Genomic DNA, 22305 nt, shown 5'->3' with positions numbered 1-22305 from the left:
GTTCCATGTGCTAAACAAACCTACACAAGATCAGAGATCATTCTGCTGATTCATTGACTGTGACACATTGACTGTGACTCCGGATACCCCTTGACCAGCACACGAAGAAAAACCGGCCTTCGTTTCCTCATTCTGAGACTGTCCTCCCTCTTCCGGACTTGCTTGTACGCTGCTCTACTCACTATGATCTTGACATCATGTCGCCATCAGAGCCTCAGCTATATGCCATATCTGTCACGGAACGGGTGTGCTCGGCAGTGTCTCTCGCAGCATCAAGTGTTATAATCGTCTCTTTCTTCTGCTCAACCTCCTTTCGCAAGCCCATCAATCGCTTAGTGTTCTATGCCTCCTGGGGCAATATCATGGCCAGCTCGGCTACTGTCATATCTCAGTCGGGCATTCATGCAGGCCCTGATAGCCCTCTTTGCCAATTCCAGGCATTTTTCATCCAATGGTTGGTGCAATCCACTCCTTGTGCAAGTCCGCTTATGTTGAACTCCAATATCAACCAGGTTTATGCCTGCCGATGCGCTATGGACTCTTGCCATGGCCTGCAATGTCTACTTGACATTTTTTTGCAAATACGACTCGGATCGGCTCCGACGTTTAGAGTGGAAGTACTTTGCGTTCTGCTACGGAACGCCGTTCATCCCAGCCTTTGTTTATTTCTTCATCAAAACCGGGGCGCGAGGAAAGATATACGGAACCGCTATAGTGAGTACCTAGCGCTTTCCAGCTGGAGTCAATTGACATGTTAACATTTTGCGCAGCTCTGGTGTTGGGTTGCTCCATCCTGGGACTTCCTGCGGATTGCCGTGTTCTATGGCCCGGTCTGGTTCGTCATTTTCCTAACCTTTGCTATCTATGCACGCACAGGCAGTGTGATCTACAAGAGAAGACGACAGCTCCGCCATATCGGTATGCTCGACTCGAATGCGGATTGTGAGAACACAAGCAAACCGGCTTTCTCGAAAACGACCGAAATCCGCATCACCAGGGAGGCGACAACGCCCAACAAAATTTTCCAATCAGTGGCGGAAAGCTCAAACCCAATCTCATCGCACCTCCCTCCCTCATACTGCAGCCCGTACTCGGTTACTATCGAAGGAGGACACGGCAGCGGTATCCCGCTGAAGCTGCTAGGACCTGAACAGTCAGATTCGCACCTCCATCGCCGCGCAATGATGGCGGAGGCCAATTCCGCCGCTTGGGCCTACACCAAGTATGCGATGCTTTTTTTCATTGCTCTTATCTTCACCTGGGTAAGTATGACGACCACCCTTTGCTACTTCGCTTCGATCGAGGGGTCCAGAATTTTGACTTGTAGAGGTCATACTAGGTTCCGTCTACAATCAACCGGGTATATGCTCTCGTGTTTCCTCAAACATTCAATTTCCCGTTGAATTATCTCTCTAGCTTCGTCCTTCCCCTGCAGGGTTTCTGGAACAGCATCATCTACGTATCCATCTCCTGGCCGGCCTTCAAGTCGGCCTACAACAACCTTTGACGAAGCAGCCGCTCACTTCGTGCCGGCTTCGGTCTACGCCATTCCATAATAATGGACAATGGTGCCGCACGACCTTACCATTCTCACGAAAACGGCAGCATTCATTGATTGATGGGTTGGTCAATGTAGATCCGGATCTTCTATCCGCCCTGTTTTAGTTCTTGCTCTACGTATAGATGTTGGTACGGACTCATGAATGATAAGAGTGAACGATGGTTGAAAAGTATTCCACCGATAACAGGATTGGCTCGTAATACGATTCTACAACCTGCGCAGGTAGAAGAGGGAAGAAGAGCATGGCTACTCGCATTCCGCGATGGCTCTATACATGCACGTGACCCGGCGCGTTCTCCTCCCGCGCGCGCCCCGATTGTTTCTTGCTTTCGCTCCAACTCCCTCCACTGCGCCCTGCCATCTTCAATCCACCCCCACCAAAGCTAGGAAGAAGCTCAAGACGCCAATAATTGACTCCTCAGTCATGGCAGAAGAACGTGGTCCTTCTCACCCTGATCCGTCTCGATCGGCAGCTTCGCCTTCCCCCCCGCCTCCCGTCCCCGTTCCCCTTACGCCAGGCCCGCGCGCCGCCGTTCTGCACAAGGTGTTCGACCAGGCCTTGGCCCGCACGCTTCGAGCAAACTCCTACGCCAACTTCTCCGGATGCTTCCCCACGCCGGCGAAATACGTCCCGGGCAGTTTGGAGTCCGTCTGGAGACAGCTGAATGCGAAATTAGAAGAAAGCGCTCGCGCTGAATTCGATGACATTGTGCGGGAGAGAGACGCGGTTCGTCAATTGAACGAGCTGGATAGGTTGGTCGGGGAGGCCTTGAATAGAAGAGACAATGGTCAAGGAGATGGCGAGGTCGCGTAATGCTCCCCTTTCTTCCCCTACGTCTTAGTTCTAGCACATGAGCTGACCGTATGGGATTTCATGCATCCAGCGCCCACACCTTGTCGCCAGATGAGTTGTACCGCGCTCACCTAACTCCGTATCTACAGGAGACGCAGACAACTCTGGATTCCCAAATCGAAACTACGCAGACCGAAAATGCAGAGCTCGCGCACCGGGTCCAGGCCCAGCGAGTGGAAATTGAAAGCCTGCTGTCGGGTCTTGAGTCGGTCGTTGCGGACCTGGAAGGGGCGGCCGCGGCGGCGACTCAATTCTGCGACGAGAATGATCTTCGCAAAGAGGCTGTTCAGATGGACGGGGAAGTGAAGGCCAGATCGGACATCTGATTTAAAACGAAGATGCGGTTTCTACCGTGGGAGGCCAGCGCCAATAATGATCGGTGAAATGGGTATCTATCAATTTACGACAGTAACGCCTCCATGTCTGCAGGGCTTACCCAGCCGTCCTCCACCATGTCTTCTGCGGCAACCATCAGTTCTTTGGGCGCGTTGCGTTTGAGCTGCTCCAGCTTCTCTTTCTGACCGTCCATTGCAGCGGTTATGGCTTCCTTGCAAGTTCCGTCCCGTTCTTCGTTTGCGCCCCCGTCTCTTCGGGCTAAGGCGGCTGCGCCTCGATAATATGTTTGGGCATTGCGGAGAAGAAGGGCGGCATTCTGCTGCGCCATGCCAAACTCCCAGGGCGGCATGCCTAGCCGCCATCGGTTGACTTCTACATCCCCCCGAGCCAGATGGATCTTGGGCAGATTTTCCGCATCCGGGATCTTGGAGGCTTTGGTCAGGCCGTCCAGAGCTGCGGATAGTGACTGCCATCTTAGCTTCAACGATTTTTCAAGCATTTCAGGGTCATGCGAAGGAGGCAGTTCGGTGACTGCGGTGTTAAACGACATGAACGCGTCTGCTTTGCTGCAGAGACCATCGGGGTCCGCAGACAGGTCCAATTCAGGTCCGAAAACACGCGCAAGTTCTCCATAATACGTTTCAACATCTATACGCCCGCCTCGGTACAGGACCTCACTCAGAGCGCAGCTGAACTTTGCACGGGCCAGCGATGCGTCGTAGGCTCGGTTCGAACCATCGACATACACCGTGATCTTTTCCTGGAGAAGGTCGGAGGAGTATTCCTCGACCCAAGCCAGTCCGACTCCGGGATCGAAGGTGAGTAGATTGCAAAGAGCCGTGAGTGTTTCCAACTGGGCCACGGCCGTATCCACGAGCGTGTCCTTCGTCACCGGCTCAACGACGGCAGCCCATTGCTCTTGTTGCTCCGAGGTCTTTGACTCACCCGCATCCTCCATCTGCTCTTGTGCGAGCTGAATATCCTCGGGGCGTTGATCCAAGATTCCGGATTCCATCTGTTTAATGTGTTCTTGCATCTCGGTGTACTTCATCTCTTGCAGAAGGAGACATCGCTGGAAGAGCTCCAGAGCTTCCTGGAGAAACTTTACGGCTTGATTCAATTGTTCATCGGCGGGGCGTTTGGTGTCGGTGATTGCCTCCGCAAGGCTCGTGAGGACCTGGGCTGTGTTGAACAAGACATCTGCATTGTCCTGGTCAAGGACCAGGGCTTCTCTGTGCGACTGTAAGGTTGTTTGCAAGATGTCGGCCACCGGGGCGGGCAGCTGAGCAGCCAATTTGGGGTGTTGGGTGATCTCGTATTGGACTCTCGCCCTGGTTCTTTATCAGCCTGAAGGATTCCCGGTATCACGAGTTGCTGGTATGGGTGGTGACGGTGTGACGGAACGCCGGCGACTTACTTATTGTACGCTAGATCGAAAGCATGAGGATGCTTTTTCAAGCCGTCGTCATAGGTCGCAATCGCGCGCATGAAAAAGCGCATGGATTTGGCTGCATCTCCGGCCCTCCATTTCTCTCCCGCTTCTTCCTGTTCAACGCCAACTAAGCAGGACATGGTTGTTAGCCGTGGACCAGTTAAGAAGAGCATTGTATATTACCTGCTAGGAACTCATCGGCAGTCTCGGGGAGCTGTTATTCATCAGTTAAGCTCGAAACAATGACAAGCAAAGCCGATAGGATATTCAAAAGTAGATGTAAAGAAGGGCATATCCCACCTGCTGCGAGGCCTTCTTCTTGGCCTTGGATTCTTTCAAAAAAGCCTTGGGTTTTGGCATGATGGATTCTGTCCTATCTGCTAGCCAATCGAGCGCGGTCGAATTCAGCTGGACCCCAACAAAGCAATCCAGACGAGTGCAGTGCGGTACGGTAGAGATTTCTTTTTGTGAGTTTGAAGTCACCAGGACCAAGTATGAACAAAGAAAAAAACACCAGAAAGAAAAAAAGACATGAGGGGTGATGAGATAATAATGCCGGGCGGCAGAGACCGCCCTGTCCACCGCCCGGGTGTACAGTATCAGCCCCGTCCGTAACTTACTGGACTCATCCTCTGCCCGAAGGTTGCCAACGGAGTACAGGATCCGTACTCTGCAGCTAAACAGGAGCTAAAGCAGACTAGAGATCCGCTGGCGTTAGGCTGTTTCAGGTGCCGAAGAGAGTCAGCAGTTTCGGGTGTTACATTCGCATCTCACTACTACTGCCTCCCAACTGGACTGCTGTGTGAAAGACTTCTGAACCATGATCGGTGACTCTGGTCAACAGTCTTGATCTCCCAGGTGGGAAGGTTAGTCGATCGGCGCAATCATGACGCCATGGATTCTCAATTGCTGTCATCCCGAGTCTCCCAGAGCAGTTTTGCCACCGCGGGCGAGTCTCCATGGAAATGGAATTTGATCGGCTCGCGTGGATGCCAAGCAATTCTGACTACGATGACCGTACCGCACGTGGCAGTAATATATCTCCCTCGTCCGCCGTTTGCCAAGGGGCCTGTCTCTTGGTGATTTTTACTATTTAGTGGTTAGTATTTAGTGGTTAGTGGTTTAGTGTCCCGTTATGAGAAGAAACTGTCGAACTGCCGAGTAAGAAGCAGGGTAGGATCCCGACGAGATCAAGAGAGGATGGTATGATGCATTCGTGAACGGAGTCTCCTCTGATGATCGTCATTAGTCTGTGTATGCATGAAAGCGTACGCGGTACGTACGTATTACGCGGTACCTACGGGGTACCTCCCACCCGGGCAGGCGTCCGCGGGCGTTGAAGTACTCCGTCGTACTCCGTATTACCGAATACCGTCCCCCTGGTTTCGCGTGGCCGACTTTATCAACTTTTCGCCGTGACCCACGCTGTCATCCGTTCCCTTGTCTCCCCCGGCTCTCCTGAATTCGGTCTTGCATGTCACCGCAGATATTCTGCCCAAAAAAGAAACCTTCGAAGAAAAACTCCTCTATCGCTCCCGGCTGCCTGCCTTTTTTTTTGAGTCTTTCTTGGGCTTCCGTCTGCACCCTGCCTCCTTTCTTCCGGTCGGTCAGTTTCGCCTCCGCCTTCCAGGTACGTCGGCTGCTTGGGCCATTGTTCGTGCCGTTGATGCCGGCATCTTCCCCTTTTGCCATCCCTCTTCCTGTCTCCGTCTGCGTCCCCCCAAATTCTGGCTCTCATCCCGCTGATCATTCGAACTTCAGAACAGTTCATGACCTTGTAATTACTCTCACCCTCACGCCGGCCGATTCGATTGAGCGTCATCCGACAGGACCAACACCGGCGGCACCTTTGATTGATGACCATGGCTAGACATACTTCCCTGGACTCCGAACGACCCATCATGACTCAGTCCGTAAGTTGAACCAAACTCTACTGCGGCCCTCGCTTCTCACGCCCGTCGCAACCTTTCCTCTGACTTGGATATAGAACCGGACATCAAAACGGTTCTCGACCGTTAGCGGAAGCCCTTCCGTCGCTTCCTCGGAGCGCACCTTAGGAAATCTGCCCAGCGGCGACCCGCGTCTGGCCGAATTCCACAATCTGCGCGACGGACTGGAGCGTCTGGAGAACAAGCCACTTCAGAAGCAGCGCTTCGTGCCCACTCCCGAAAAAAGCGACAACCTGAGTAAATTGGCGCTCGGTGCGAAGGTGGAACGAGCCCTGGACCGGCGAATGACTGGTCAGGATGCTATCATGCGAAAGCCCATCCTGGATGAGAAGGCGGCTCTCGAATCTTCGGCTTCCCCGTAAACTTATCAGCGACCTGTTTAATATTGCGCGCCCCCCGGCCTACAAATCGGCTTTTCCATGTGATACCTTTTTCTTTTTCCTTCTGGTTTTCTTTCCCCTTTTGGTGATGTTGCCTCGGATTTCTTTTTCTTTTTTTCAGAGCTGCTTCTTGCCATGATGTTCATTGTCGTTTCATGTCGACTTCTCCATATTGGCGAATCCTATGAATGAGTTTGATACCTATTATCCTTTTGATGAGAAGCTTATCCCCATGTCATCATACCCCCCAATCTTCGAGTCAGTCGTCGTGCTTGTAATCTTTTGCCGCACCGGAACATGTGTTTCTCTTGTGTCTCTTCTTTTCCTTTGGCCGTTGGTGGCTTTGCTATTCCAATTCGCTGGAGGTTTCTGTCTTTTTCTCGCAAATGTATCTATTTACCTACCTACCTACCTACCTAATCAACATGTCCATATAGACGTTATGACCCAACGGCTTCTCTCTGCGACACGGACCGTATAGGGGCCACCGCACCGGCTAGGCAGGCGGTGTATCTCGGCCCGCGCGTTCTGCCGGACTTCCCAAATAGGATGGCGGCACCCGCTAAAGGAAGGTGCGTAGTTGGGGGAACGTCCGTCCGATGGATTTCGCACTCTCTTCTCCTCAGCATCACCTGCTTGCTTGCTACGGCTATCTACAGCTAATCTTCGCTCCATCCTTCTTCCTTCAGCTGTCCTTCATTCCATCGGACTTCCCTCTTCATCGCTTCCTCTCAATCGATCTTTCAACTTCTCTTTCCCCCTACCACCTTCGCCTTTCCTTCGGGCTTGCTTTTGCGAATTTAAACCTGATTGGAAATCGCACAAGAATCTTTCTTTCTCCGTTCCTCCTTCAGTCACCTCAACGCGACCTTGGTGTTCCCTATTAATTTCGCCTTGATTTTCTTTTTTTCGCGTCCGCATTTATTTACACGGACCTTGCTGTCTTTTTTTCCATCTTTCCTAAATTTCCATTTAGCATTGTGGGTACCCTTTTGTTATTCTCACCACGCCCACCGGTCTCAGACCGAGATGCCCCCATCTTGGCTTCCAATACTGACAAATTGAATCCTGGCAGTCCAGCGAATCGGGAAAAAGTGTTTTCTTTGCTAGATTCCTCGCCATCTTCCGTTCGCCACATAGAGAGACTTATTGGTATACCATCTCCAAGTCTCTTCTCAGCTTCCTAGACTTTTGCTTTATTTCCTTTCCACTCTTCCATCGCACAATGGCCGACACAACTCAAGCTCCTATCAACGGCGGCTTCCCCGCGCAACACGCCTACCACGACTCCTACAACCACGCCCATGTCGCCGCCACCAATGCTGCCAGCTTCCAGCCGGCCCAGTCCTCCACTCCTACGAACGCTCTTCCTGAGCAGAAGAATGGAATTTCGAAGGACGAGGTTGGTTGGTACTTTGTCGAGCAGTATTACACAACCATGAGCCGTAACCCAGATAAGCTGCCTCTTTTCTATGCTCGGCGCTCCCAGCTCGTCTTTGGCACGGAGGCAGAGTCGGTCCCAGTCGCGGTCGGTCAGAAGGTGAGCTCATCAAATCTTGTTCTTTCTATCTCGGTCATATTTGATTCCCTGTCCGCTGTCTTAAATTGGTTTCTCCTGGAAGTTCGGTTTGATTAGGCTTTTCAGCTGACTGGTTTTGTTTTTGTGACTAGGCTATCAACGAAAAAATAAAGCAGCTTGACTTCCAGGACTGTAAGGTCCGGGTTTTGAACGTTGATTCTCAGGCCTCATTTGACAACATCCTGATTGCTGTTATCGGCGAAATCTCAAACAAGTCCGAGCCATCTCGCAAATTTGTGCAAACGTTCGTGCTTGCCGAACAGCCCAATGGGTACTACGTGCTCAATGATGTCTTCCGATACTTGGTTGACGAGGAGGAGATTGTGAATGAAGAAACCGCCCCGGCTGCGGCTCCCGCTGCCCCGGCTGCCCCGGCCGAAGAGCCTGCTGTTGAGGAGCCTGCACAGCCCGAGCCCGAGCCTGTTCCGGCCGTTGACCAGCAGGAGAACGAGGCTGCTGCGCCCGAGGTGGAGGAGAAAGTCGAGCCGGCCCAGGAGAACGGCGATGATGCGCAACCTCAGGAAGCTGTGTCCCAAGTGAATGGCGCCGATGCCGAGGTCGTCGAGACTGAACCGGCGGCTGCCGTCCCAGAGGAGCTTGAGGCTGAGAAGCCGCCAACCCCCGAGCCCACTCCTGCCTCGACTGCACAGAAGGATGCCCCCGCTCCTGCCAAGGAGAATGTGCCCCCGGCCAAGGCTCTGCCTAAGACCTGGGCTAACATCGCATCCAAGTCCGGTGCGCCGGCTCCTGTTGTGCCTGCTATCCCCGTCCCGGCTGCTCCCTCTAAGTCAACCGCCGCTGCTGGCTCGTCCCAGCCCACCACTCCCGCTGCCGCCGCTCCTGCCGCTCCCGCCACTACTCCGGCCCCCGAGAATGCTCCTAGCCAGCCTCCCTCAAATGACGGATCCGGCTGGCAAACCGCCGGTCATGACCACAAGAAGACGCAGTCCCGCGCGGGCGAGGAACAGCCCGTTCTTGCCTACATCAAGAACGTGACCGAAAAGGTTGACGCAAACCTGCTGAAGCAAACGCTCACTCGGTTTGGCAAGTTGAAGCACTTCGACGTGAGCCGCCAAAAGGTAAGCATCCACTGCGTGATGAACGACTCCCTCGAGGACGCCGGGACTAACCGCTGCTTTCAGAACTGTGCCTTCGCTGAATTTGCCGAGCCTGCCGGCTACGCTGCCGCCGTGGCTGCCAACCCGCATCAGATTGGGTCCGAGCAGATCTACGTCGAAGAGCGCCGTGCCCGTTCCAATGCGTATGGTGGAAATGCCAACTACCCCGCGGGTCGAGGCGGCGCCGGTCGTGGTCGCGGCGACCGTGCCGGTAGCCAGGGCCGTGGCGGCTTCCAGCGCGAGGGACGCGGAGGGTTCGCTCCTCGCGGCCGCGGAAACGTCAAGAACCGCAACCAGCCCCAGGCTGCCTAGACGATCTTTTCTTTCTAATTACGGGATGAATCAAAAAAACATGACAAGGGAATGTGAAAAATGAAAAGAATGAAAGAAGAAGAAAAAAAGCAAACGAAAAAAAAACACCCCGTCAAACAATTTCACTCGATGTTTTTCATTTTGATTGCCCTCCCCAAATTCTAACCCTTCCATCCTGGCTTACTTACCACGGCATACTGATTTGGATGCTGACCGTGATCCAGGGCATGTATTACTCCCTCTTACTGATAATGACATGTGTTATGTGACCTCCCCCTTTTTTTTGTTGAACCTATTCTTTATCTTATTTTACATTTTCTTTTTTTTTCTCTCTTTTTTTTTTTTTTGTCACAGTGCATATTAGCGGTTGGAAAAGTTATTTCTCTTTTCACATTTCCTCACTGGGGTTCTGTCGTTGGTGCATTGTCCCCGACAGTGTTGACATGATCTATTTCTGCACCATCGCATAGCGAGCTTTATGCCCGTATTGTTCCTAATTGCTCTTGTGTTTCTCCGGTACGTTAGTCAGGAATGTAAATGGATATGGCATTGTTCAGCTCGATTGCGCGTAGAATCTTCTGGCGGAGAGCCAGGCGGAGAGTCACGGGGTCCAGCACGGTACGGTGAGCCACGCCGGCCGCTGATTGGCCCCGCGCGGTGCCTGGTGGAGCGGAACGTTCTAGATGGTCCGCCTCAGGCAGCCAGGCAACGAGGCCCCGGGGCGGTCAAGGAGGAGGCGCTGGTCGCTGTCACGCACCCTCGCACCCTCGCATCGCACCAGGCGCGAGTGCAGACATGGAAGGAAGCCGACGATGGCTGGGATGGGCTGTCGATCGAGAGAAGGAACAAAGCATTCGCTCGGAAGGCAAGACCCCGGAGGGAAGGACGAGACCCAAAGGACCGGCAGAATCGCAAAGAAGCGGGCGGAGAGTGTGGAAGTTGCTGGATCGCCGTAGAAACGAACGCACCGAGTGGAAAAGAACATTAAGTTCTCCGCCCCGGCAGTTTTTTTCTCCCCCCCCTCGCTCTTCTCTTCTTCCTCATCATCTCTCCCTCCTGCCTGTCTGCCTGCCGGTGATTTCTCTACCTCACCACTCGCATCACCTATCTCTCATCCATTGTCATCTTTCTTCTCTCCCTCTCCCTCTCTCTCCATCTTTTACCTTTTTAACGACCTTTTCTTGTAAGTATACCGCGTTTCACCCCTCCCTCCCCACCCAAAGTCTGTGTGTCGAGTTTCGCATACTGCATTGCTCGTGGCGTCTCCGGAACAGGTGCTGGGCCTCGCTTCTCTGGCGATTTTCTTGTCCTCGCATTGTCCATCCTCTCTATTCCTCACATTAGGAGCTCCTCGGTGCCATGGCTGGTGACGGCTGAATGACCCCCGGCTAACTCATTCTGCGTGTGTACAGAATTTTCACTTTCTTTCTTTCGCCATGTCTGAGACTTTCGAGTTCCAGGCTGAGATCTCTCAGCTGCTCTCGCTGATCATCAACACCGTTTACTCCAACAAGGAGATCTTCCTGCGAGAGATCATCTCCAACGCCTCCGATGCCCTGGACAAGATTCGCTATGAGGCTCTGTCCGACCCCACCAAGCTCGACTCGGGCAAGGACCTCCGCATCGACCTGATCCCCAACAAGGAGGCCAAGACCCTGACCATCCAGGATTCCGGTATTGGTATGACCAAGGCTGTACGTACTATCCCTATCCTGCTACCGTGCTCGCCGAGCCCTCGCTAACCTCGTGCCTCTAGGACTTGATCAACAACCTGGGTACCATTGCCCGCTCTGGCACCAAGCAGTTCATGGAGGCCCTGTCTGCCGGTGCTGATATCTCCATGATCGGCCAGTTCGGTGTCGGTTTCTACTCTGCCTACCTCGTCGCTGACCGTGTCACCGTCGTGTCCAAGCACAACGATGACGAGCAGTACGTCTGGGAGTCCGCTGCCGGCGGTACTTTCACCCTCACCCAGGACACCGAGGGTGAGCAGATCGGCCGTGGTACCAAGATCGTTCTCCACCTCAAGGATGAGCAGACCGACTACCTCAACGAGAGCCGTATCAAGGAGGTTGTTCGCAAGCACTCCGAGTTCATCTCCTACCCCATCTACCTCCACGTCCTGAAGGAGACCGAGAAGGAGGTCCCCGAGGAGGAGCAGGAGGAGTCCAAGGAGGAGGATGACGAGAAGAAGCCTAAGATCGAGGAGGTTGACGAGGAGGAGGAGAAGAAGGAAAAGAAGACCAAGACTGTCAAGGAGAGCAAGATCGAGGAAGAGGAGCTGAACAAGACCAAGCCCATCTGGACTCGCAACCCCACCGACATCACCCAGGAGGAGTATGCCGCTTTCTACAAGTCCCTGTCCAACGACTGGGAGGACCACTTGGCCGTCAAGCACTTCTCTGTCGAGGGTCAGCTTGAGTTCCGCGCCATCCTCTACGTTCCCAAGCGCGCTCCCTTTGACCTCTTCGAGACCAAGAAGACCAAGAACAACATCAAGCTCTACGTTCGCCGTGTCTTCATCACCGACGACGCCACCGATCTCATTCCCGAGTGGCTCAGCTTCGTCAAGGGTGTTGTCGACTCCGAGGACCTGCCCCTGAACCTGTCCCGTGAGACCCTGCAGCAGAACAAGATCATGAAGGTCATCAAGAAGAACATTGTCAAGAAGACCCTCGAGCTCTTCACCGAGATTGCCGAGGACCGTGAGCAGTTCGACAAGTTCTACTCTGCCTTCAGCAAGAACATCAAGCTTGGTGTCCACGAGGATGCCCAGAACCGTCACACCCTGGCCAAGCTCCTCCGCTACCAGTCCACCAAGTCTGGTGACGACATCACCTCTCTCGCCGACTACGTCACCCGCATGCAGGAGCACCAGAAGCAGATCTACTACATCACCGGCGAGTCCATCAAGGCCGTCGCCAAGTCTCCCTTCCTGGACAGCCTCAAGCAGAAGAACTTCGAGGTTCTGTTCCTGGTCGACCCCATTGATGAGTACGCTTTCACCCAGCTGAAGGAGTTCGATGGCAAGAAGCTCGTCGACATCACCAAGGACTTCGAGCTCGAGGAGTCCGAGGAGGAGAAGGCTGAGCGTGAGAAGGAGGAGAAGGAATACGAGGGTCTCGCCAAGAGCCTCAAGAACATCCTCGGCGACAAGGTTGAGAAGGTCGTCGTTTCTCACAAGCTCCTTGGCGCTCCTTGTGCCATCCGTACCGGCCAGTTCGGTTGGTCTGCTAACATGGAGCGTATCATGAAGGCTCAGGCCCTCCGTGACACCTCCATGAGCTCTTACATGTCCTCCAAGAAGACCTTCGAGATCTCCCCCAAGTCCTCCATCATCCAGGAGCTCCGCAAGAAGGTTGAGGCTGACGGTGAGAGCGACCGCACTGTCAAGTCGATCACCCAGCTCCTCTTCGAGACCTCCCTCCTCGTTTCCGGATTCACCATCGAGGAGCCTGCCAGCTTCGCCGAGCGTATCCACAAGCTCGTGTCTCTGGGTCTGAACATCGACGAGGACACCGAGACCACCGAGGAGAAGGCTGCCGAGGAGGCCGCTCCCGCCGCTGCCGCCGGCGAGAGCTCCATGGAGGAGGTTGACTAGATGCATCGATGACTTTTTGATTCGAATGGAAACGAATGTATCTGCCTCGATCTTCTTTATTTATTTTATTTCTTTTCCTTTTCCTCTTTTTGTTTTTTACGACCTCGAAGAAATTGTTCCGGTGATATCAGCAGCAGGATTCCTATGATCCCAGGGTGATATTGCTTCTCGTTTCTCTAATTGAACCGCCAGAAAGATGGTTTTGATTGACGACGTGAATTTCACTTTGATTTTTATTTTCGGCGTTTTGAGCGTTTCATACATGACGATCCTAAAAGTCCGAGATCTTTCATTCCCGTGATATCAGGGATATGAACAGCTGTTCCGGACGGGTAGATCTTTTTCGAATAAAAAGCTTGCCCTCATTATCCGATCCCTACCTCGTAACCGATCTACTTGGGTAGTCTCGTAGATGTCTAAGATTAGATGAGGAAGACGCAGGACGACAATCTCTTCAAAAAATACTCCATGCATGAGACTGACTGCGTAATCAAAAGAGCACACATTCGTAGTAACATTTGAGCATACCACCAGGAAGAGGGATAGATCCGGGCACAAAATGAATTCTCGGGGAAATGAACAACGCCTGCAATGAAATGTGTAGAAAATGCATCGATTCCACCATTATGCCAATAAATCCCCGGCATGAGTTAGGGTCGTGATAACAGAAGAGGTGGGAGGAACATTAAGTGGCAAAGGCCGACTCGCGAACCGGCTTGTATGTAGGATAGATAGCCCGAGGGCTTCATCATTGGGACTAAGTAGATCAATCAATTTGCCAGTCCGACAGACTTCGCGACGGCAATCCCCAGGACTTTGCAAGCCAGAGGGCCAGCCCTCCTACGACGCCAAAACTGCCGACGATCTGGACGAGGGCCCACCCTCGTTGTTTGAAACCCTCCGACCACCTGACAAGGCCAAGTGGATCCTGGGGACTAATTCGTGTGAGATGATACTCCAGGTTCTGTCCGGACTGGGCTCGAACGAGTAGGGCGCCCGTCTTCTCCGTAGGGGCACGAAGGCCACAAAAACCCGGGGTTTGCGTGATGGGCACCAGCGATCCGTCCACCACGCACTCGCCCAGCCGTTCCGTCAGCCAGACAGCACGCTCCCCTCGGGCCATGGCAGCGTATCGCTCCCGTTCGTTTTGGATGCTTTGCTGCAGGTCCGAGGCCCAGCGCGCCAGCTGGACCTGAGCCAGATTCTCCTCGTGGCAGGTGTAGTCGGAAATCCGGGACATGGTATAGTTGGGAAGGGCACGGCCGCCGGTGCCGGGAACAAACGATAGCGGGCCACTTGGGACCGTACTCTGCCGTTGAGCAAGCTTCTTGGCGGCTAGATGGCGGATCCAGGCCATGTTCTCGCGATCAAACAATCGTTGGGTTAAGAGAGCCAATTCCGACGCGACCAACGGCTGGACATAGTCCGGACTCATCAAGGTGCTGGCATCCATCATGTCGTCATCGCTAGACTTAGCGGACGAGGTAGCAAAGGGCAACCGACCGTTCACTTCATCGGTGTCCCCAGGGAACGCATCTCCAAACAGGAAGGGCTTGACAGCGCCATCCTGCACTTTACTGTGGAAAGCGGATTTGAGGGCGTGAAGCTGGTCCGGTACTAGGAGATCTGACTTGGGTATTACGGGAATGACATTTGTCCATTCGCTGAGCTTGCGCATGCAATCGATGTCTACGGAAAGTGTTTCTGCGAACGTGTGAGCCCCCGAACCCCCCCCGATACGCATGAAGGGCGCCTACCCTCGGAGATGAGAAACAGGATGGCATCCACTTGGGCGCCGCCATTGCCTGCGAGCATGCTCTGAAAATCGTGGTTGGGACGGTGAAGCGATGTCATGGCCCGGACAAGCTGCTGATGCATGTAGTGAATGATGGCATCGGTCTGTCCAGTACGGGTCGAGGAATTGGCCGACGTATCGACAAAGCAGATGTTACGCTCCAGTACTAGGTCACCGATACTCTTTCGCCGTCGCAAGACACGCGAGTCTTCCAGGTCCGACCACCAGACGGGGTACGGTTTTGTACTAGCATAGATTTCCGAAACAGCGGGTGGCAGGTTTTGGGGCATGTTGGGTCTGGAGGGCTTCGAGGGAGGTGGGGAGGGGAAGGGATCAACATGGACAATATCTTCGCAGGTCTGCACGATGGCCTTGACGAGGGAGGTCTTCCCGGAACCTGGTTGTCTTCAGTTAATATTTGAACCCCGACCCACGGAGGTAGATCATACTCACCGGGGGGCCCCGCTACGAGCACTTTCAGGCGTCCCATGGTCTTTCCATGGTCGGTGAACGGTCTCCGACTGGGCATCCTGATGCTGGGCATTATCAGCTGGGAGGTACTATCGGGGCCCGAGCTAGACGGCGGGCGGAGGTCCTCATCCTCCTCCCCCGACGCCATCGCCTGACTACTCAGGTCATCGGTGATGGAGATTTCATCGAGATGTCGCATCGATTGATTGGAAATGGACTTGGGGCTGCTGGGCAGAGAGGCGGGATCATCGGGGACATCGAGGTTCAAGGGGGTCAAAGGGCGTGGGGAGGTCGGGTTGGAGGAAGGCAATGACGGCCCAAGGTGGTCGAGATGGAGCGAATCGAAGGGGGTGATGGTCGATTTGCGACGAGCGGACGGTTCGTCTGGACCAGGAGACAAGGGATCGGAAATGGTTTGCGCGTGGTCGGACTCCCAGCGGGATGCAGCCAGATTGGCGTGTTGGACGGTTTCGTCGAGGCTCTGGACGCCATACATGCTATCTCCCGCGGGGCCCAACTCATCGGGTGGAGATTCGCCAGGATGCTGGTGACTGCGGGCCAGAAAGAACGTCGCGGGGACAGCGCTGCGGGGATCGATCCACCGCTGGTCGGGCGAGGGAGATTTGCGGGACCTGGGGGGCGCGAGATCGGGTACGGGCGGCCTCATGGCGGACGCAGGAGGGTCATGAAGCGGAGTTGCAGGCACCGTCACAGCGGAGGGATCGAGGAAAAAGGGATATACGGATGAAGTTGAAGTTGAAGTCGAAGTCGAAGGACGTAGGAAGTCGAAGTACGTGATGGCCTTATGTCATGTCACGTTATCGGGTCACGACCCCGCCGTCTTATCGTACCGTACATACCATACATACCATACATACCATACATACCATACATCCACGCACCCCGTCCATTTGCCACGGCCCTTGGCGGTACATGCTTGATCCATGGTTGCGCATTGGCAAAGGATTCAAGAAATTCAATCTAGTTATTTTCACTTTGGTTCCATGAGAAGAAAAGGGGAAGCGACAAGAAGAAGAAGAAAAAAAAGAAAAAAAAAAAGGTACGAGGATGCCAGAACAAACCACTGGCTACTCCGTAATACTCCTAGTACTCCGTACTCCGGAGTCTCGTTTTCTTGTCGGGTCCAGTCCCGCACCGGACGAGGGACCGCCGATCTTCTTCTCTCTCTCTCTTTCTCTCTTCCTCCTCTCCCCGTCCGAACTTCTGCCCCCCAAAACTCTTGCTCCATCCACAACGCAGTCTACTAAAAGTAGACTAACCGGCACACTAGATCGATGTCTAGTCCGCCCAATCAGTCCCCCGGCTGAGTCTAAACCGCCGTTTACCCGATTCGGGACTAATCGTCTTCTCGCTTCTCTGCCTCTCCTTCTCTATCCTCCCACTACTTTCGTTCGCTGCTCGTCTGTCCTCCTTTTTGGTCTTTCTTTCTTTCCCATCCGATTTTGGGTGTGGAAGTCTCGACTGCTACGATCAATTTCTAACCACCAGATCCCCCCCAACACACCGTCATCATGTCCGGCAATCCATCCGGTTACCAATAATCCTACCCTTAATCTTTCTCTTTCTCTTTCTTCTTCTGTCGGATGGTCCCCTCCATTAATCTAGTCTTCTTCAATCGTTTTATTTTATGACATTGAGTGTCTCGGTCCCTGACGTATTGGAGTTTCTTCTCTTCTACTGTGTGAGAAACTAACGACTTAAAAAAAGAGAGAGAGAGAGGGAAGAAAGCAATCAGAACGGTAATATAATAAAACTTTCTGAATTAAAAAAAAAAAAAAAAAAAAAAAAAAAAGAACAAAAAGCACGGATTCTTTCGATCCCAATGGAACAAGATCATCCTCCGTTGTCCTGGCCGGACGTCGCAGCCACCGGTGACGATGAATTCTCCAGTTTCCTCGAGTTCGGAATGCACTTCCCCGACCTGGAAGGGCAGGCCTCGGCCGATCATCATTCTCAGCGCTCGATCGCCCATTCTATCTCCATCCCTGCCTCCACGGCTCCATCCGCCCAGGAACAGCTCGTTCGCATGGACACCGACCCCATCGCCGCTCAACCATCGTCGTACAATCGCGTCATGGGGGATTATTCCGTCGGCAATCAAGGGCAGCCGCAGCTTGCCATTTCCTCGTCCTACTCCTCCCCCTTGACCCCGGCCTTCATCGCTCAGAAGCCTTCGTTCTTCCAGCATTCGCAATCGCAACAGCCTACGCAGGACCAGTCGCATCGCCACTCCCATTGCCCCCCCGCGACTCAGCCATACATCCCTCATGGCCAGCAGGTGATCCCGCCGACTCCCAATAGCATTGAGCTCCAGGGAAATGCGGCCACGTACCCGCAGCGCATAGAAGAGAACCATGAGATGTACGATCGCTATGCTCGTTTGAACGAGGAACAGGTAGGGCGCCCCTTGACTTGCTCGTCGGCGCGCGTATGGCTAATGCACGCACCTTCTTTCCCCCATAGGCTCTCTACACCCCCCTTGTTTCGCCCGCCATGACTCCGCTGGAAACTCAGTTTCGGCTGCCAGAGTACACGATTCCGGGCGAGTATTTCACTCCTCTCACCTCGCCCGCTCTCGAAGCCCAAAATGCGACCTCGAATGGCTACCCCTTCCCGGCCGCCCAGATGTCGGACATGGGATTCATGCCGTCGCCAGCCGACAACGCCGTTCCCGCCTCGTCTGCCCCGTCGTCTCCGGGATTAACGCGGAAACATCGTCGCGGAACGTCAACGACCAAGACGTTCTCTGCCCGTGCGAAGAAGCAGCAATCCCCCTCGGTGCGACCCCAAACGCGGAAGAAGTCCCTTCTGAACATCAACTCCGACGAGGTTCTCAACGGTCTCGCCCAGGACCAGGGAGACCCGAAGGCTCGGCCCTTGGGTGGTAGCAGCCTTAGATTTGGCAGCAATGAGAGCTCGGGGCAGGATTCTGTCTCCCCGGAGCCCCTCTCTGAACCCTTGATGCCTCCGCCAGCCCTCCCTCCGACTCGGAGGTCTCCTGCGGTTGGTCCGCAGTCTGATACCAGCGAGCCGGCAACTCCAGCCATGTTGATGCGCATTCAGCGGTCTCAGCAACTAACCCCGACTGCCGCCAATCAAACACCGGGCCAGATTCAAGTCGGTCCGTCCGAGTCGCACGACGATATCATGGAGGATATCGTTCTCCCGGAAGCTACCACGCCTGCGGCGCATCTTTCCCGGCCCCAGGTCAACCGCATTGACACCTCCATCCGTGCAGGTACAGCTTCGCCGGCGACGTCAGCCAGCAACACTCCGGCCCTTGAAATCAAACCGGCCTCAAACACGGAGCGGAGCGCCGGGTCTATCGCACCCAGCCCGCGCTCTATTGCCATGCCTTCGCCCAGCGGACCAGTGGCCAAAAAATCGGACACGCCCAAGCTTGGTCCCTCGAGCCGAAAACGACCGAGTATCAGCTCCACGCAGGCCAGCCCCAACCTGCGCCCCAAGATCAGCCCAAGTATCCAGCCTCTAGTCCGTGGAGACGGTAGGTACCCCTAAATTTCCCCGGGCATTTTTGCACCAGTTTTATCTTAGCTAACGGGCGTCGATTGCAGGAGTCTCGGGCGAAACGTCCGCTCTATATCTAGCATCCAAGTCCAACTACCAGCACATCTTGGATGGCACTCTTCTTCCTGGAGTTTCCTACCCCGAGACCTTGGCCGAGAACTTGAGTTCCAAGCGAACGAATCACAAACTCGCAGAGCAGGGTCGCCGAAACCGCATCAATAACGCACTCAAGGAAATTGAAACTCTCATTCCCCTGGAGTTTTTCCACTTGAAAAACGCCAAGGAAGAAGCTCTGTGCAGCGCGAAAGGTGTGGATAAGGAAAAGGAGAAGGCTGGAAACCAACAGGTCAGCAAAGCCAGTACGGTGGAAATGGCCATCGATTATATCAAAGCGCTCAAGCAAGAGCTTGAAGAGACGAAAGGAAAGCTGAAGTCAGCCGAGACCCGGCTCGATACCTCCAAGATCACCTCGGATGGAATGGTCGGTCCTGAGAGCGACTCCTTGGACAAGTCCACACAGGAGGGAACGAACGGCGAGGCCCCGGAAAAGAATGGCTCTGCATAGTCTTTCGGGCTACGTGCGGAGACGATTGCGCTCTTGTGGGATGCATTTTCTCCGGGGAGAAATGTATGTTACGCGAGATGTTTCACGACACCACGTTTGAGAACAAATTGTTAATATTCACGATTGAAGAGAGTTGTCGATTTGATTCTGCATGTATAAATGGGGTGGTCTAGTTTTTGATATTCCCAATTCGTTCATTTGATTCAATCTTGATTTGTTTTCTTCCTTTTTATATGATTGATGATTTTAACTTTGACTAGTGGATGTGACTTTCGAATGTCCTTTTCTACCAACCGATCTGCATTGCAGCTCTGCTAGAGGATTCAATACTCTGTAGCGCCAGAATTGACCGACAGATCTTTCACCGTAGTATACATGAGGTGGATAGAACTGCAGAACGCATATGCAATTCTTTTTTTTTCTCCTTTATACATCTATACACACATACATATATATGTATGCACGTGTATTTCGTTGCTCGTCATACGATTATCTTTAGTAATCTCTCATCACGGCCACCATCTCATCCAACCTAGACACTTCTCCTATCAACAACGCCTCCTTGGCCCTCCACTGCTCTAATAGAGTCAATTCCGCTTCGGAAAGATACCGCTCCTCGTTTCCTTTCACGTCACTGCGTTCTGTCTTTTCCAGAAACTCCTTCAAGCGATTTCGCTCGAACTGCAGGCGCTGCAGGCACCGAGACATCGCCTTGTAGGTATCTTCCAAAACACTGTTACGGATGCGGTCCGGATCGTAATACCAGAGATAGATCGTGCGCGAGGGCTGTCGTTGCGCATCGCGAGGCACCTCCTGCAGATCCACGAACCCTCCCGCTTGCATGCTCGCAAGGACCTGTCGCAAGTCCTTAAAGGGCAAGAGGCTGATTTCCTGGAGTCGCTTCTCGTCGAGCTTGCCCTTCGCGTGAAGTACACGGATCACTCGGAGAGCAACATCCCCGTACCGTGCTTCGATCATACGTTCTAATTCAAGATGGCGAAGCTTGCGAGCCAGATGGCGGAATTCGACGGTCCACGTAATCAATCCTGAAACCATGCGCTTCGAGGTGAGGTTGAAAGGAGGCTGCGCAAGAAGAGAGAGGTGCTGATCAATTTCATAGGTGCGGTTGCCCCCCGACTGTAGCCCGTTGGCCCCTTCGCCGTTTACACCATCATCCAACGGCCGTTTCCCACGTTTGTTGACGGGCTGAGACACTTCCATGGGACCAATGGACCCGGCAAGATCCAGCCGGGGATCGACATCCTCACATACTGCGCTAAGAGAGATCGGAGCGGAGTATTGTTCGCCCTCCTCGCCTTCACGAGGTATCTCAGTGGTCTCCCGGCACTGATGCGTTTGATATTCGATGCGGCGAAGAAGGCAATCATAGACTCGGACAGTTGCCGAAGACGAATTATGCTCGGCAAGATCGAGGAACCGACGATTGCGGAGAGCAACGTCAAGCTTTTCATAATTCACGCGAACGGTTATTCCGGACTGAAATGATGTCAATAGGGCCGTCCTAGGAAAGCAGGAATTCTGCGGAAACCGGTGGTCTCACCTCCATTGGTATCGTGTCTTCGCCCATGTCATCATCCGACCATTCATTCTCTTCTTCTCCCTCGTCATCCTCGTCAACCGCAGCGTAATCCGGCTGAGCCCGCCCATTGGTAGACTTGGAGTCATGTTTTCGTTTGGCCCCGCGCGGAATTCCATTAAACATCAGACCGCGAGTCAGGTCCCCATCTAACCTCTCCCGAAGTAAATTGAGCGTTCCCTCAATAACCGTTTCCTCGAGCTTTTTGCCCTTCATGGCCTTTACGTCGGGCCTTGATTTGATTGCGCGCTCGATGTCCAGCACGTTATCAGCGTAACTTTGAAATTGCGCCTCCCTAACTCGCGATATGTAACCGTGGCCCGCCAAAGCTTTGAGTGTTGGATGGAGAAGAGCGGGGTTTTCGGAGGGCGCATGCTGACCATTGGGATCGGCTGTTTGATCCTCGTCTCCATTTCCTTCTTCGGGGGCGTCCGCTCCATTCGCATCGACGGGTTCCGGCTGTAGATCGGGGAGCATTTCGAGATAGCTGACTTGCGCATGTCCGAGGTAAAGAATGGTTGACATGACCTTCGCTGCATACTTTCCCAGTCGGTCTTCTACGAACTCCACGATCTTCCCGGACCTGACAAGGTAGTAGGCCGACTGCATGTTTGGTTCGTAGTACGTGACGCCTTCATCGTAAGAGGTATAGTGGAATACAAGGTGTTGCTGAACCATGGCGGCCAGTCCATGATGAAGTTGACGGTCCGAGAGACGAGAGTAGAACTTCAGACGGGGGAGGGTAAGTCGATCGTAACGGAGGAGGGTCGAGAAGATGCGCTACCGGTCACACATAGAACGATCAGCGTGGAAAGCTCCCGCGGGCAAACTGGGCTCAAGCATACCGAAAAAAGTTCGCCAAAGCTGTCCTCGACTAGGAGCGTGCAGAGCTCGGCGGCATACTAGATAGGCCTGGGTCAGCAGCTGAGAACAATCACCGGGGCAGGGCCGCATACTTGCGAGGTCATGTCGGAGGATCTGCTCGAGAACGCCGCGGCGTTCGGATCTCCAGAAGGGGCAGTGCGGGTCACCGGGGATGGGTCATGAGGGAGCCGGTGCGAGGGGAGCAGGCAGGCGATGCGAAACTCAGGAGCTCGAGGGCATGGAGGGGGATGGAGGGCCCTCGAGGCGCTCAATCACTGCGAATTTCTTATCGCCGGCTCACGTGCGGTCACGTGGCGTCACCTGACGGCGAAGCGCCGGTTCC

At 53.8% G+C, this 22305-nt stretch overlaps 10 protein-coding genes across 10 annotated transcripts; 7 read left to right on the top strand and 3 right to left on the bottom strand.

Moving 5' to 3' along the window:
* The first annotated feature begins 97 nt into the window (after positions 1-97).
* On the top strand, positions 98-1567 carry P170DRAFT_72529 (putative cAMP receptor-like protein). Its single transcript, XM_024855353.1, has 4 exons — positions 98-454; positions 513-714; positions 771-1262; positions 1340-1567. Exons 1-4 carry the CDS (start codon positions 198-200, stop codon positions 1505-1507), a joined length of 1119 nt encoding a protein of 372 aa, XP_024698426.1. The 5' UTR covers positions 98-197; the 3' UTR covers positions 1508-1567.
* A 418-nt stretch (positions 1568-1985) lies between these two features.
* On the top strand, positions 1986-2740 carry P170DRAFT_418830 (PMF1/NNF1 family protein; the record flags this gene model as incomplete). Its single annotated transcript, XM_024847245.1, has 2 exons — positions 1986-2371; positions 2446-2740. 2 exons carry the CDS (start codon positions 1986-1988, stop codon positions 2738-2740), a joined length of 681 nt encoding a protein of 226 aa, XP_024698425.1.
* Positions 2733-4810, bottom strand: P170DRAFT_394461 (uncharacterized protein). The gene is made up of 4 exons (XM_024846061.1): positions 4483-4810; positions 4366-4396; positions 4168-4309; positions 2733-4081 (listed from the first exon to the last, which is right to left on the bottom strand). The coding sequence occupies exons 1-4, from the start codon at positions 4540-4542 to the stop codon at positions 2815-2817; spliced, it is 1500 nt and encodes a 499-aa protein (XP_024698424.1). The 5' UTR covers positions 4543-4810; the 3' UTR covers positions 2733-2814.
* An 878-nt stretch (positions 4811-5688) lies between these two features.
* On the top strand, positions 5689-6958 carry P170DRAFT_418822 (uncharacterized protein). The gene is made up of 2 exons (XM_024847244.1): positions 5689-6095; positions 6170-6958. The coding sequence occupies exons 1-2, from the start codon at positions 6039-6041 to the stop codon at positions 6491-6493; spliced, it is 381 nt and encodes a 126-aa protein (XP_024698423.1). The 5' UTR covers positions 5689-6038; the 3' UTR covers positions 6494-6958.
* Positions 6959-7620: 662 nt separating this feature from the next.
* On the top strand, positions 7621-9918 carry P170DRAFT_72335 (NTF2 and RRM domain protein). The gene is made up of 3 exons (XM_024855352.1): positions 7621-8051; positions 8183-9169; positions 9233-9918. The coding sequence occupies exons 1-3, from the start codon at positions 7737-7739 to the stop codon at positions 9518-9520; spliced, it is 1590 nt and encodes a 529-aa protein (XP_024698422.1). The 5' UTR covers positions 7621-7736; the 3' UTR covers positions 9521-9918.
* A 676-nt stretch (positions 9919-10594) lies between these two features.
* Positions 10595-13276, top strand: hsp90 (chaperone Hsp90). Its single transcript, XM_024855351.1, has 4 exons — positions 10595-10703; positions 10933-11214; positions 11277-11729; positions 11754-13276. The coding sequence occupies exons 2-4, from the start codon at positions 10957-10959 to the stop codon at positions 13119-13121; spliced, it is 2079 nt and encodes a 692-aa protein (XP_024698421.1). The 5' UTR covers positions 10595-10703; positions 10933-10956; the 3' UTR covers positions 13122-13276.
* Positions 13277-13741: 465 nt separating this feature from the next.
* Positions 13742-16296, bottom strand: P170DRAFT_72241 (uncharacterized protein). The gene is made up of 4 exons (XM_024855350.1): positions 16255-16296; positions 15370-16171; positions 14879-15313; positions 13742-14825 (listed from the first exon to the last, which is right to left on the bottom strand). Exons 1-4 carry the CDS (start codon positions 16279-16281, stop codon positions 13888-13890), a joined length of 2202 nt encoding a protein of 733 aa, XP_024698420.1. The 5' UTR covers positions 16282-16296; the 3' UTR covers positions 13742-13887.
* Positions 16297-16398: 102 nt separating this feature from the next.
* Positions 16399-17149, top strand: P170DRAFT_72197 (uncharacterized protein). The gene has a single exon (XM_024855349.1). It carries the CDS (start codon positions 16456-16458, stop codon positions 17011-17013), a length of 558 nt encoding a protein of 185 aa, XP_024698419.1. The 5' UTR covers positions 16399-16455; the 3' UTR covers positions 17014-17149.
* Positions 17150-17172: 23 nt separating this feature from the next.
* On the top strand, positions 17173-19855 carry P170DRAFT_418810 (phosphate-sensing transcription factor PHO4). Its single transcript, XM_024847243.1, has 3 exons — positions 17173-17803; positions 17872-18913; positions 18984-19855. The coding sequence occupies exons 1-3, from the start codon at positions 17231-17233 to the stop codon at positions 19499-19501; spliced, it is 2133 nt and encodes a 710-aa protein (XP_024698418.1). The 5' UTR covers positions 17173-17230; the 3' UTR covers positions 19502-19855.
* On the bottom strand, positions 19706-22188 carry P170DRAFT_418809 (putative DNA directed RNA polymerase III subunit Rpc82). Its single transcript, XM_024847242.1, has 4 exons — positions 22055-22188; positions 21944-22000; positions 21063-21878; positions 19706-20998 (listed from the first exon to the last, which is right to left on the bottom strand). The coding sequence occupies exons 1-4, from the start codon at positions 22064-22066 to the stop codon at positions 19997-19999; spliced, it is 1887 nt and encodes a 628-aa protein (XP_024698417.1). The 5' UTR covers positions 22067-22188; the 3' UTR covers positions 19706-19996.
* Between the last annotated feature and the right edge of the window lie 117 nt (positions 22189-22305).

The sequence above is a fragment of the Aspergillus steynii genome (assembly GCF_002849105.1).
Source record: "Aspergillus steynii IBT 23096 chromosome Unknown P170scaffold_11, whole genome shotgun sequence".
In the NCBI taxonomy this organism is placed as follows: domain Eukaryota; kingdom Fungi; phylum Ascomycota; class Eurotiomycetes; order Eurotiales; family Aspergillaceae; genus Aspergillus; species Aspergillus steynii.
This window is presented reverse-complemented; position numbering and strand designations above follow the sequence as displayed.

Bases quoted from the DNA above. Each gene is read 5' to 3' on its own strand.
- P170DRAFT_72529 (XM_024855353.1), top strand. From the start codon at position 198: ATGTCGCCATCAGAGCCTCAGCTATATGCCATATCTGTCACGGAACGG. The intron at 455-512 runs GTTGGTGCAATC...AATATCAACCAG, and splicing joins CAGGCATTTTTCATCCAATG to GTTTATGCCTGCCGATGCGC. The intron at 1,263-1,339 runs GTAAGTATGACG...AGGTCATACTAG, and splicing joins TTGCTCTTATCTTCACCTGG to GTTCCGTCTACAATCAACCG.
- P170DRAFT_394461 (XM_024846061.1), bottom strand. From the start codon at position 4,542: ATGCCAAAACCCAAGGCTTTTTTGAAAGAATCCAAGGCCAAGAAGAAG. The intron at 4,397-4,482 runs GTGGGATATGCC...GATGAATAACAG, and splicing joins AGAAGAAGGCCTCGCAGCAG to CTCCCCGAGACTGCCGATGA. The intron at 4,082-4,167 runs GTAAGTCGCCGG...ATAAAGAACCAG, and splicing joins TTCGATCTAGCGTACAATAA to GGCGAGAGTCCAATACGAGA.
- P170DRAFT_418822 (XM_024847244.1), top strand. From the start codon at position 6,039: ATGACCATGGCTAGACATACTTCCCTGGACTCCGAACGACCCATCATG. The intron at 6,096-6,169 runs GTAAGTTGAACC...ACTTGGATATAG, and splicing joins GACCCATCATGACTCAGTCC to AACCGGACATCAAAACGGTT.
- P170DRAFT_72335 (XM_024855352.1), top strand. From the start codon at position 7,737: ATGGCCGACACAACTCAAGCTCCTATCAACGGCGGCTTCCCCGCGCAA. The intron at 8,052-8,182 runs GTGAGCTCATCA...TTTTGTGACTAG, and splicing joins CAGTCGCGGTCGGTCAGAAG to GCTATCAACGAAAAAATAAA. The intron at 9,170-9,232 runs GTAAGCATCCAC...CGCTGCTTTCAG, and splicing joins TCGACGTGAGCCGCCAAAAG to AACTGTGCCTTCGCTGAATT.
- hsp90 (XM_024855351.1), top strand. From the start codon at position 10,957: ATGTCTGAGACTTTCGAGTTCCAGGCTGAGATCTCTCAGCTGCTCTCG. The intron at 11,215-11,276 runs GTACGTACTATC...TCGTGCCTCTAG, and splicing joins GTATTGGTATGACCAAGGCT to GACTTGATCAACAACCTGGG. The intron at 11,730-11,753 runs GTTGACGAGGAG...GAGGAGAAGAAG, and splicing joins AGAAGCCTAAGATCGAGGAG to GAAAAGAAGACCAAGACTGT.
- P170DRAFT_72241 (XM_024855350.1), bottom strand. From the start codon at position 16,281: ATGTATGGTATGTATGGTATGTATGGT. The intron at 16,172-16,254 runs ATGTATGGTATG...ACGTACTTCGAC, and splicing joins GTATGTATGGTATGTATGGT to TTCCTACGTCCTTCGACTTC. The intron at 14,826-14,878 runs GTAGGCGCCCTT...ACACGTTCGCAG, and splicing joins CCTGTTTCTCATCTCCGAGG to AAACACTTTCCGTAGACATC.
- P170DRAFT_72197 (XM_024855349.1), top strand. From the start codon at position 16,456: ATGCCAGAACAAACCACTGGCTACTCCGTAATACTCCTAGTACTCCGT.
- P170DRAFT_418810 (XM_024847243.1), top strand. From the start codon at position 17,231: ATGGAACAAGATCATCCTCCGTTGTCCTGGCCGGACGTCGCAGCCACC. The intron at 17,804-17,871 runs GTAGGGCGCCCC...TTTCCCCCATAG, and splicing joins CTCGTTTGAACGAGGAACAG to GCTCTCTACACCCCCCTTGT. The intron at 18,914-18,983 runs GTAGGTACCCCT...CGTCGATTGCAG, and splicing joins GCCTCTAGTCCGTGGAGACG to GAGTCTCGGGCGAAACGTCC.
- P170DRAFT_418809 (XM_024847242.1), bottom strand. The intron at 21,879-21,943 runs GTATGCTTGAGC...TGTGACCGGTAG, and splicing joins GCTTTGGCGAACTTTTTTCG to CGCATCTTCTCGACCCTCCT. The intron at 20,999-21,062 runs GTGAGACCACCG...ACATCATTTCAG, and splicing joins AAGACACGATACCAATGGAG to TCCGGAATAACCGTTCGCGT.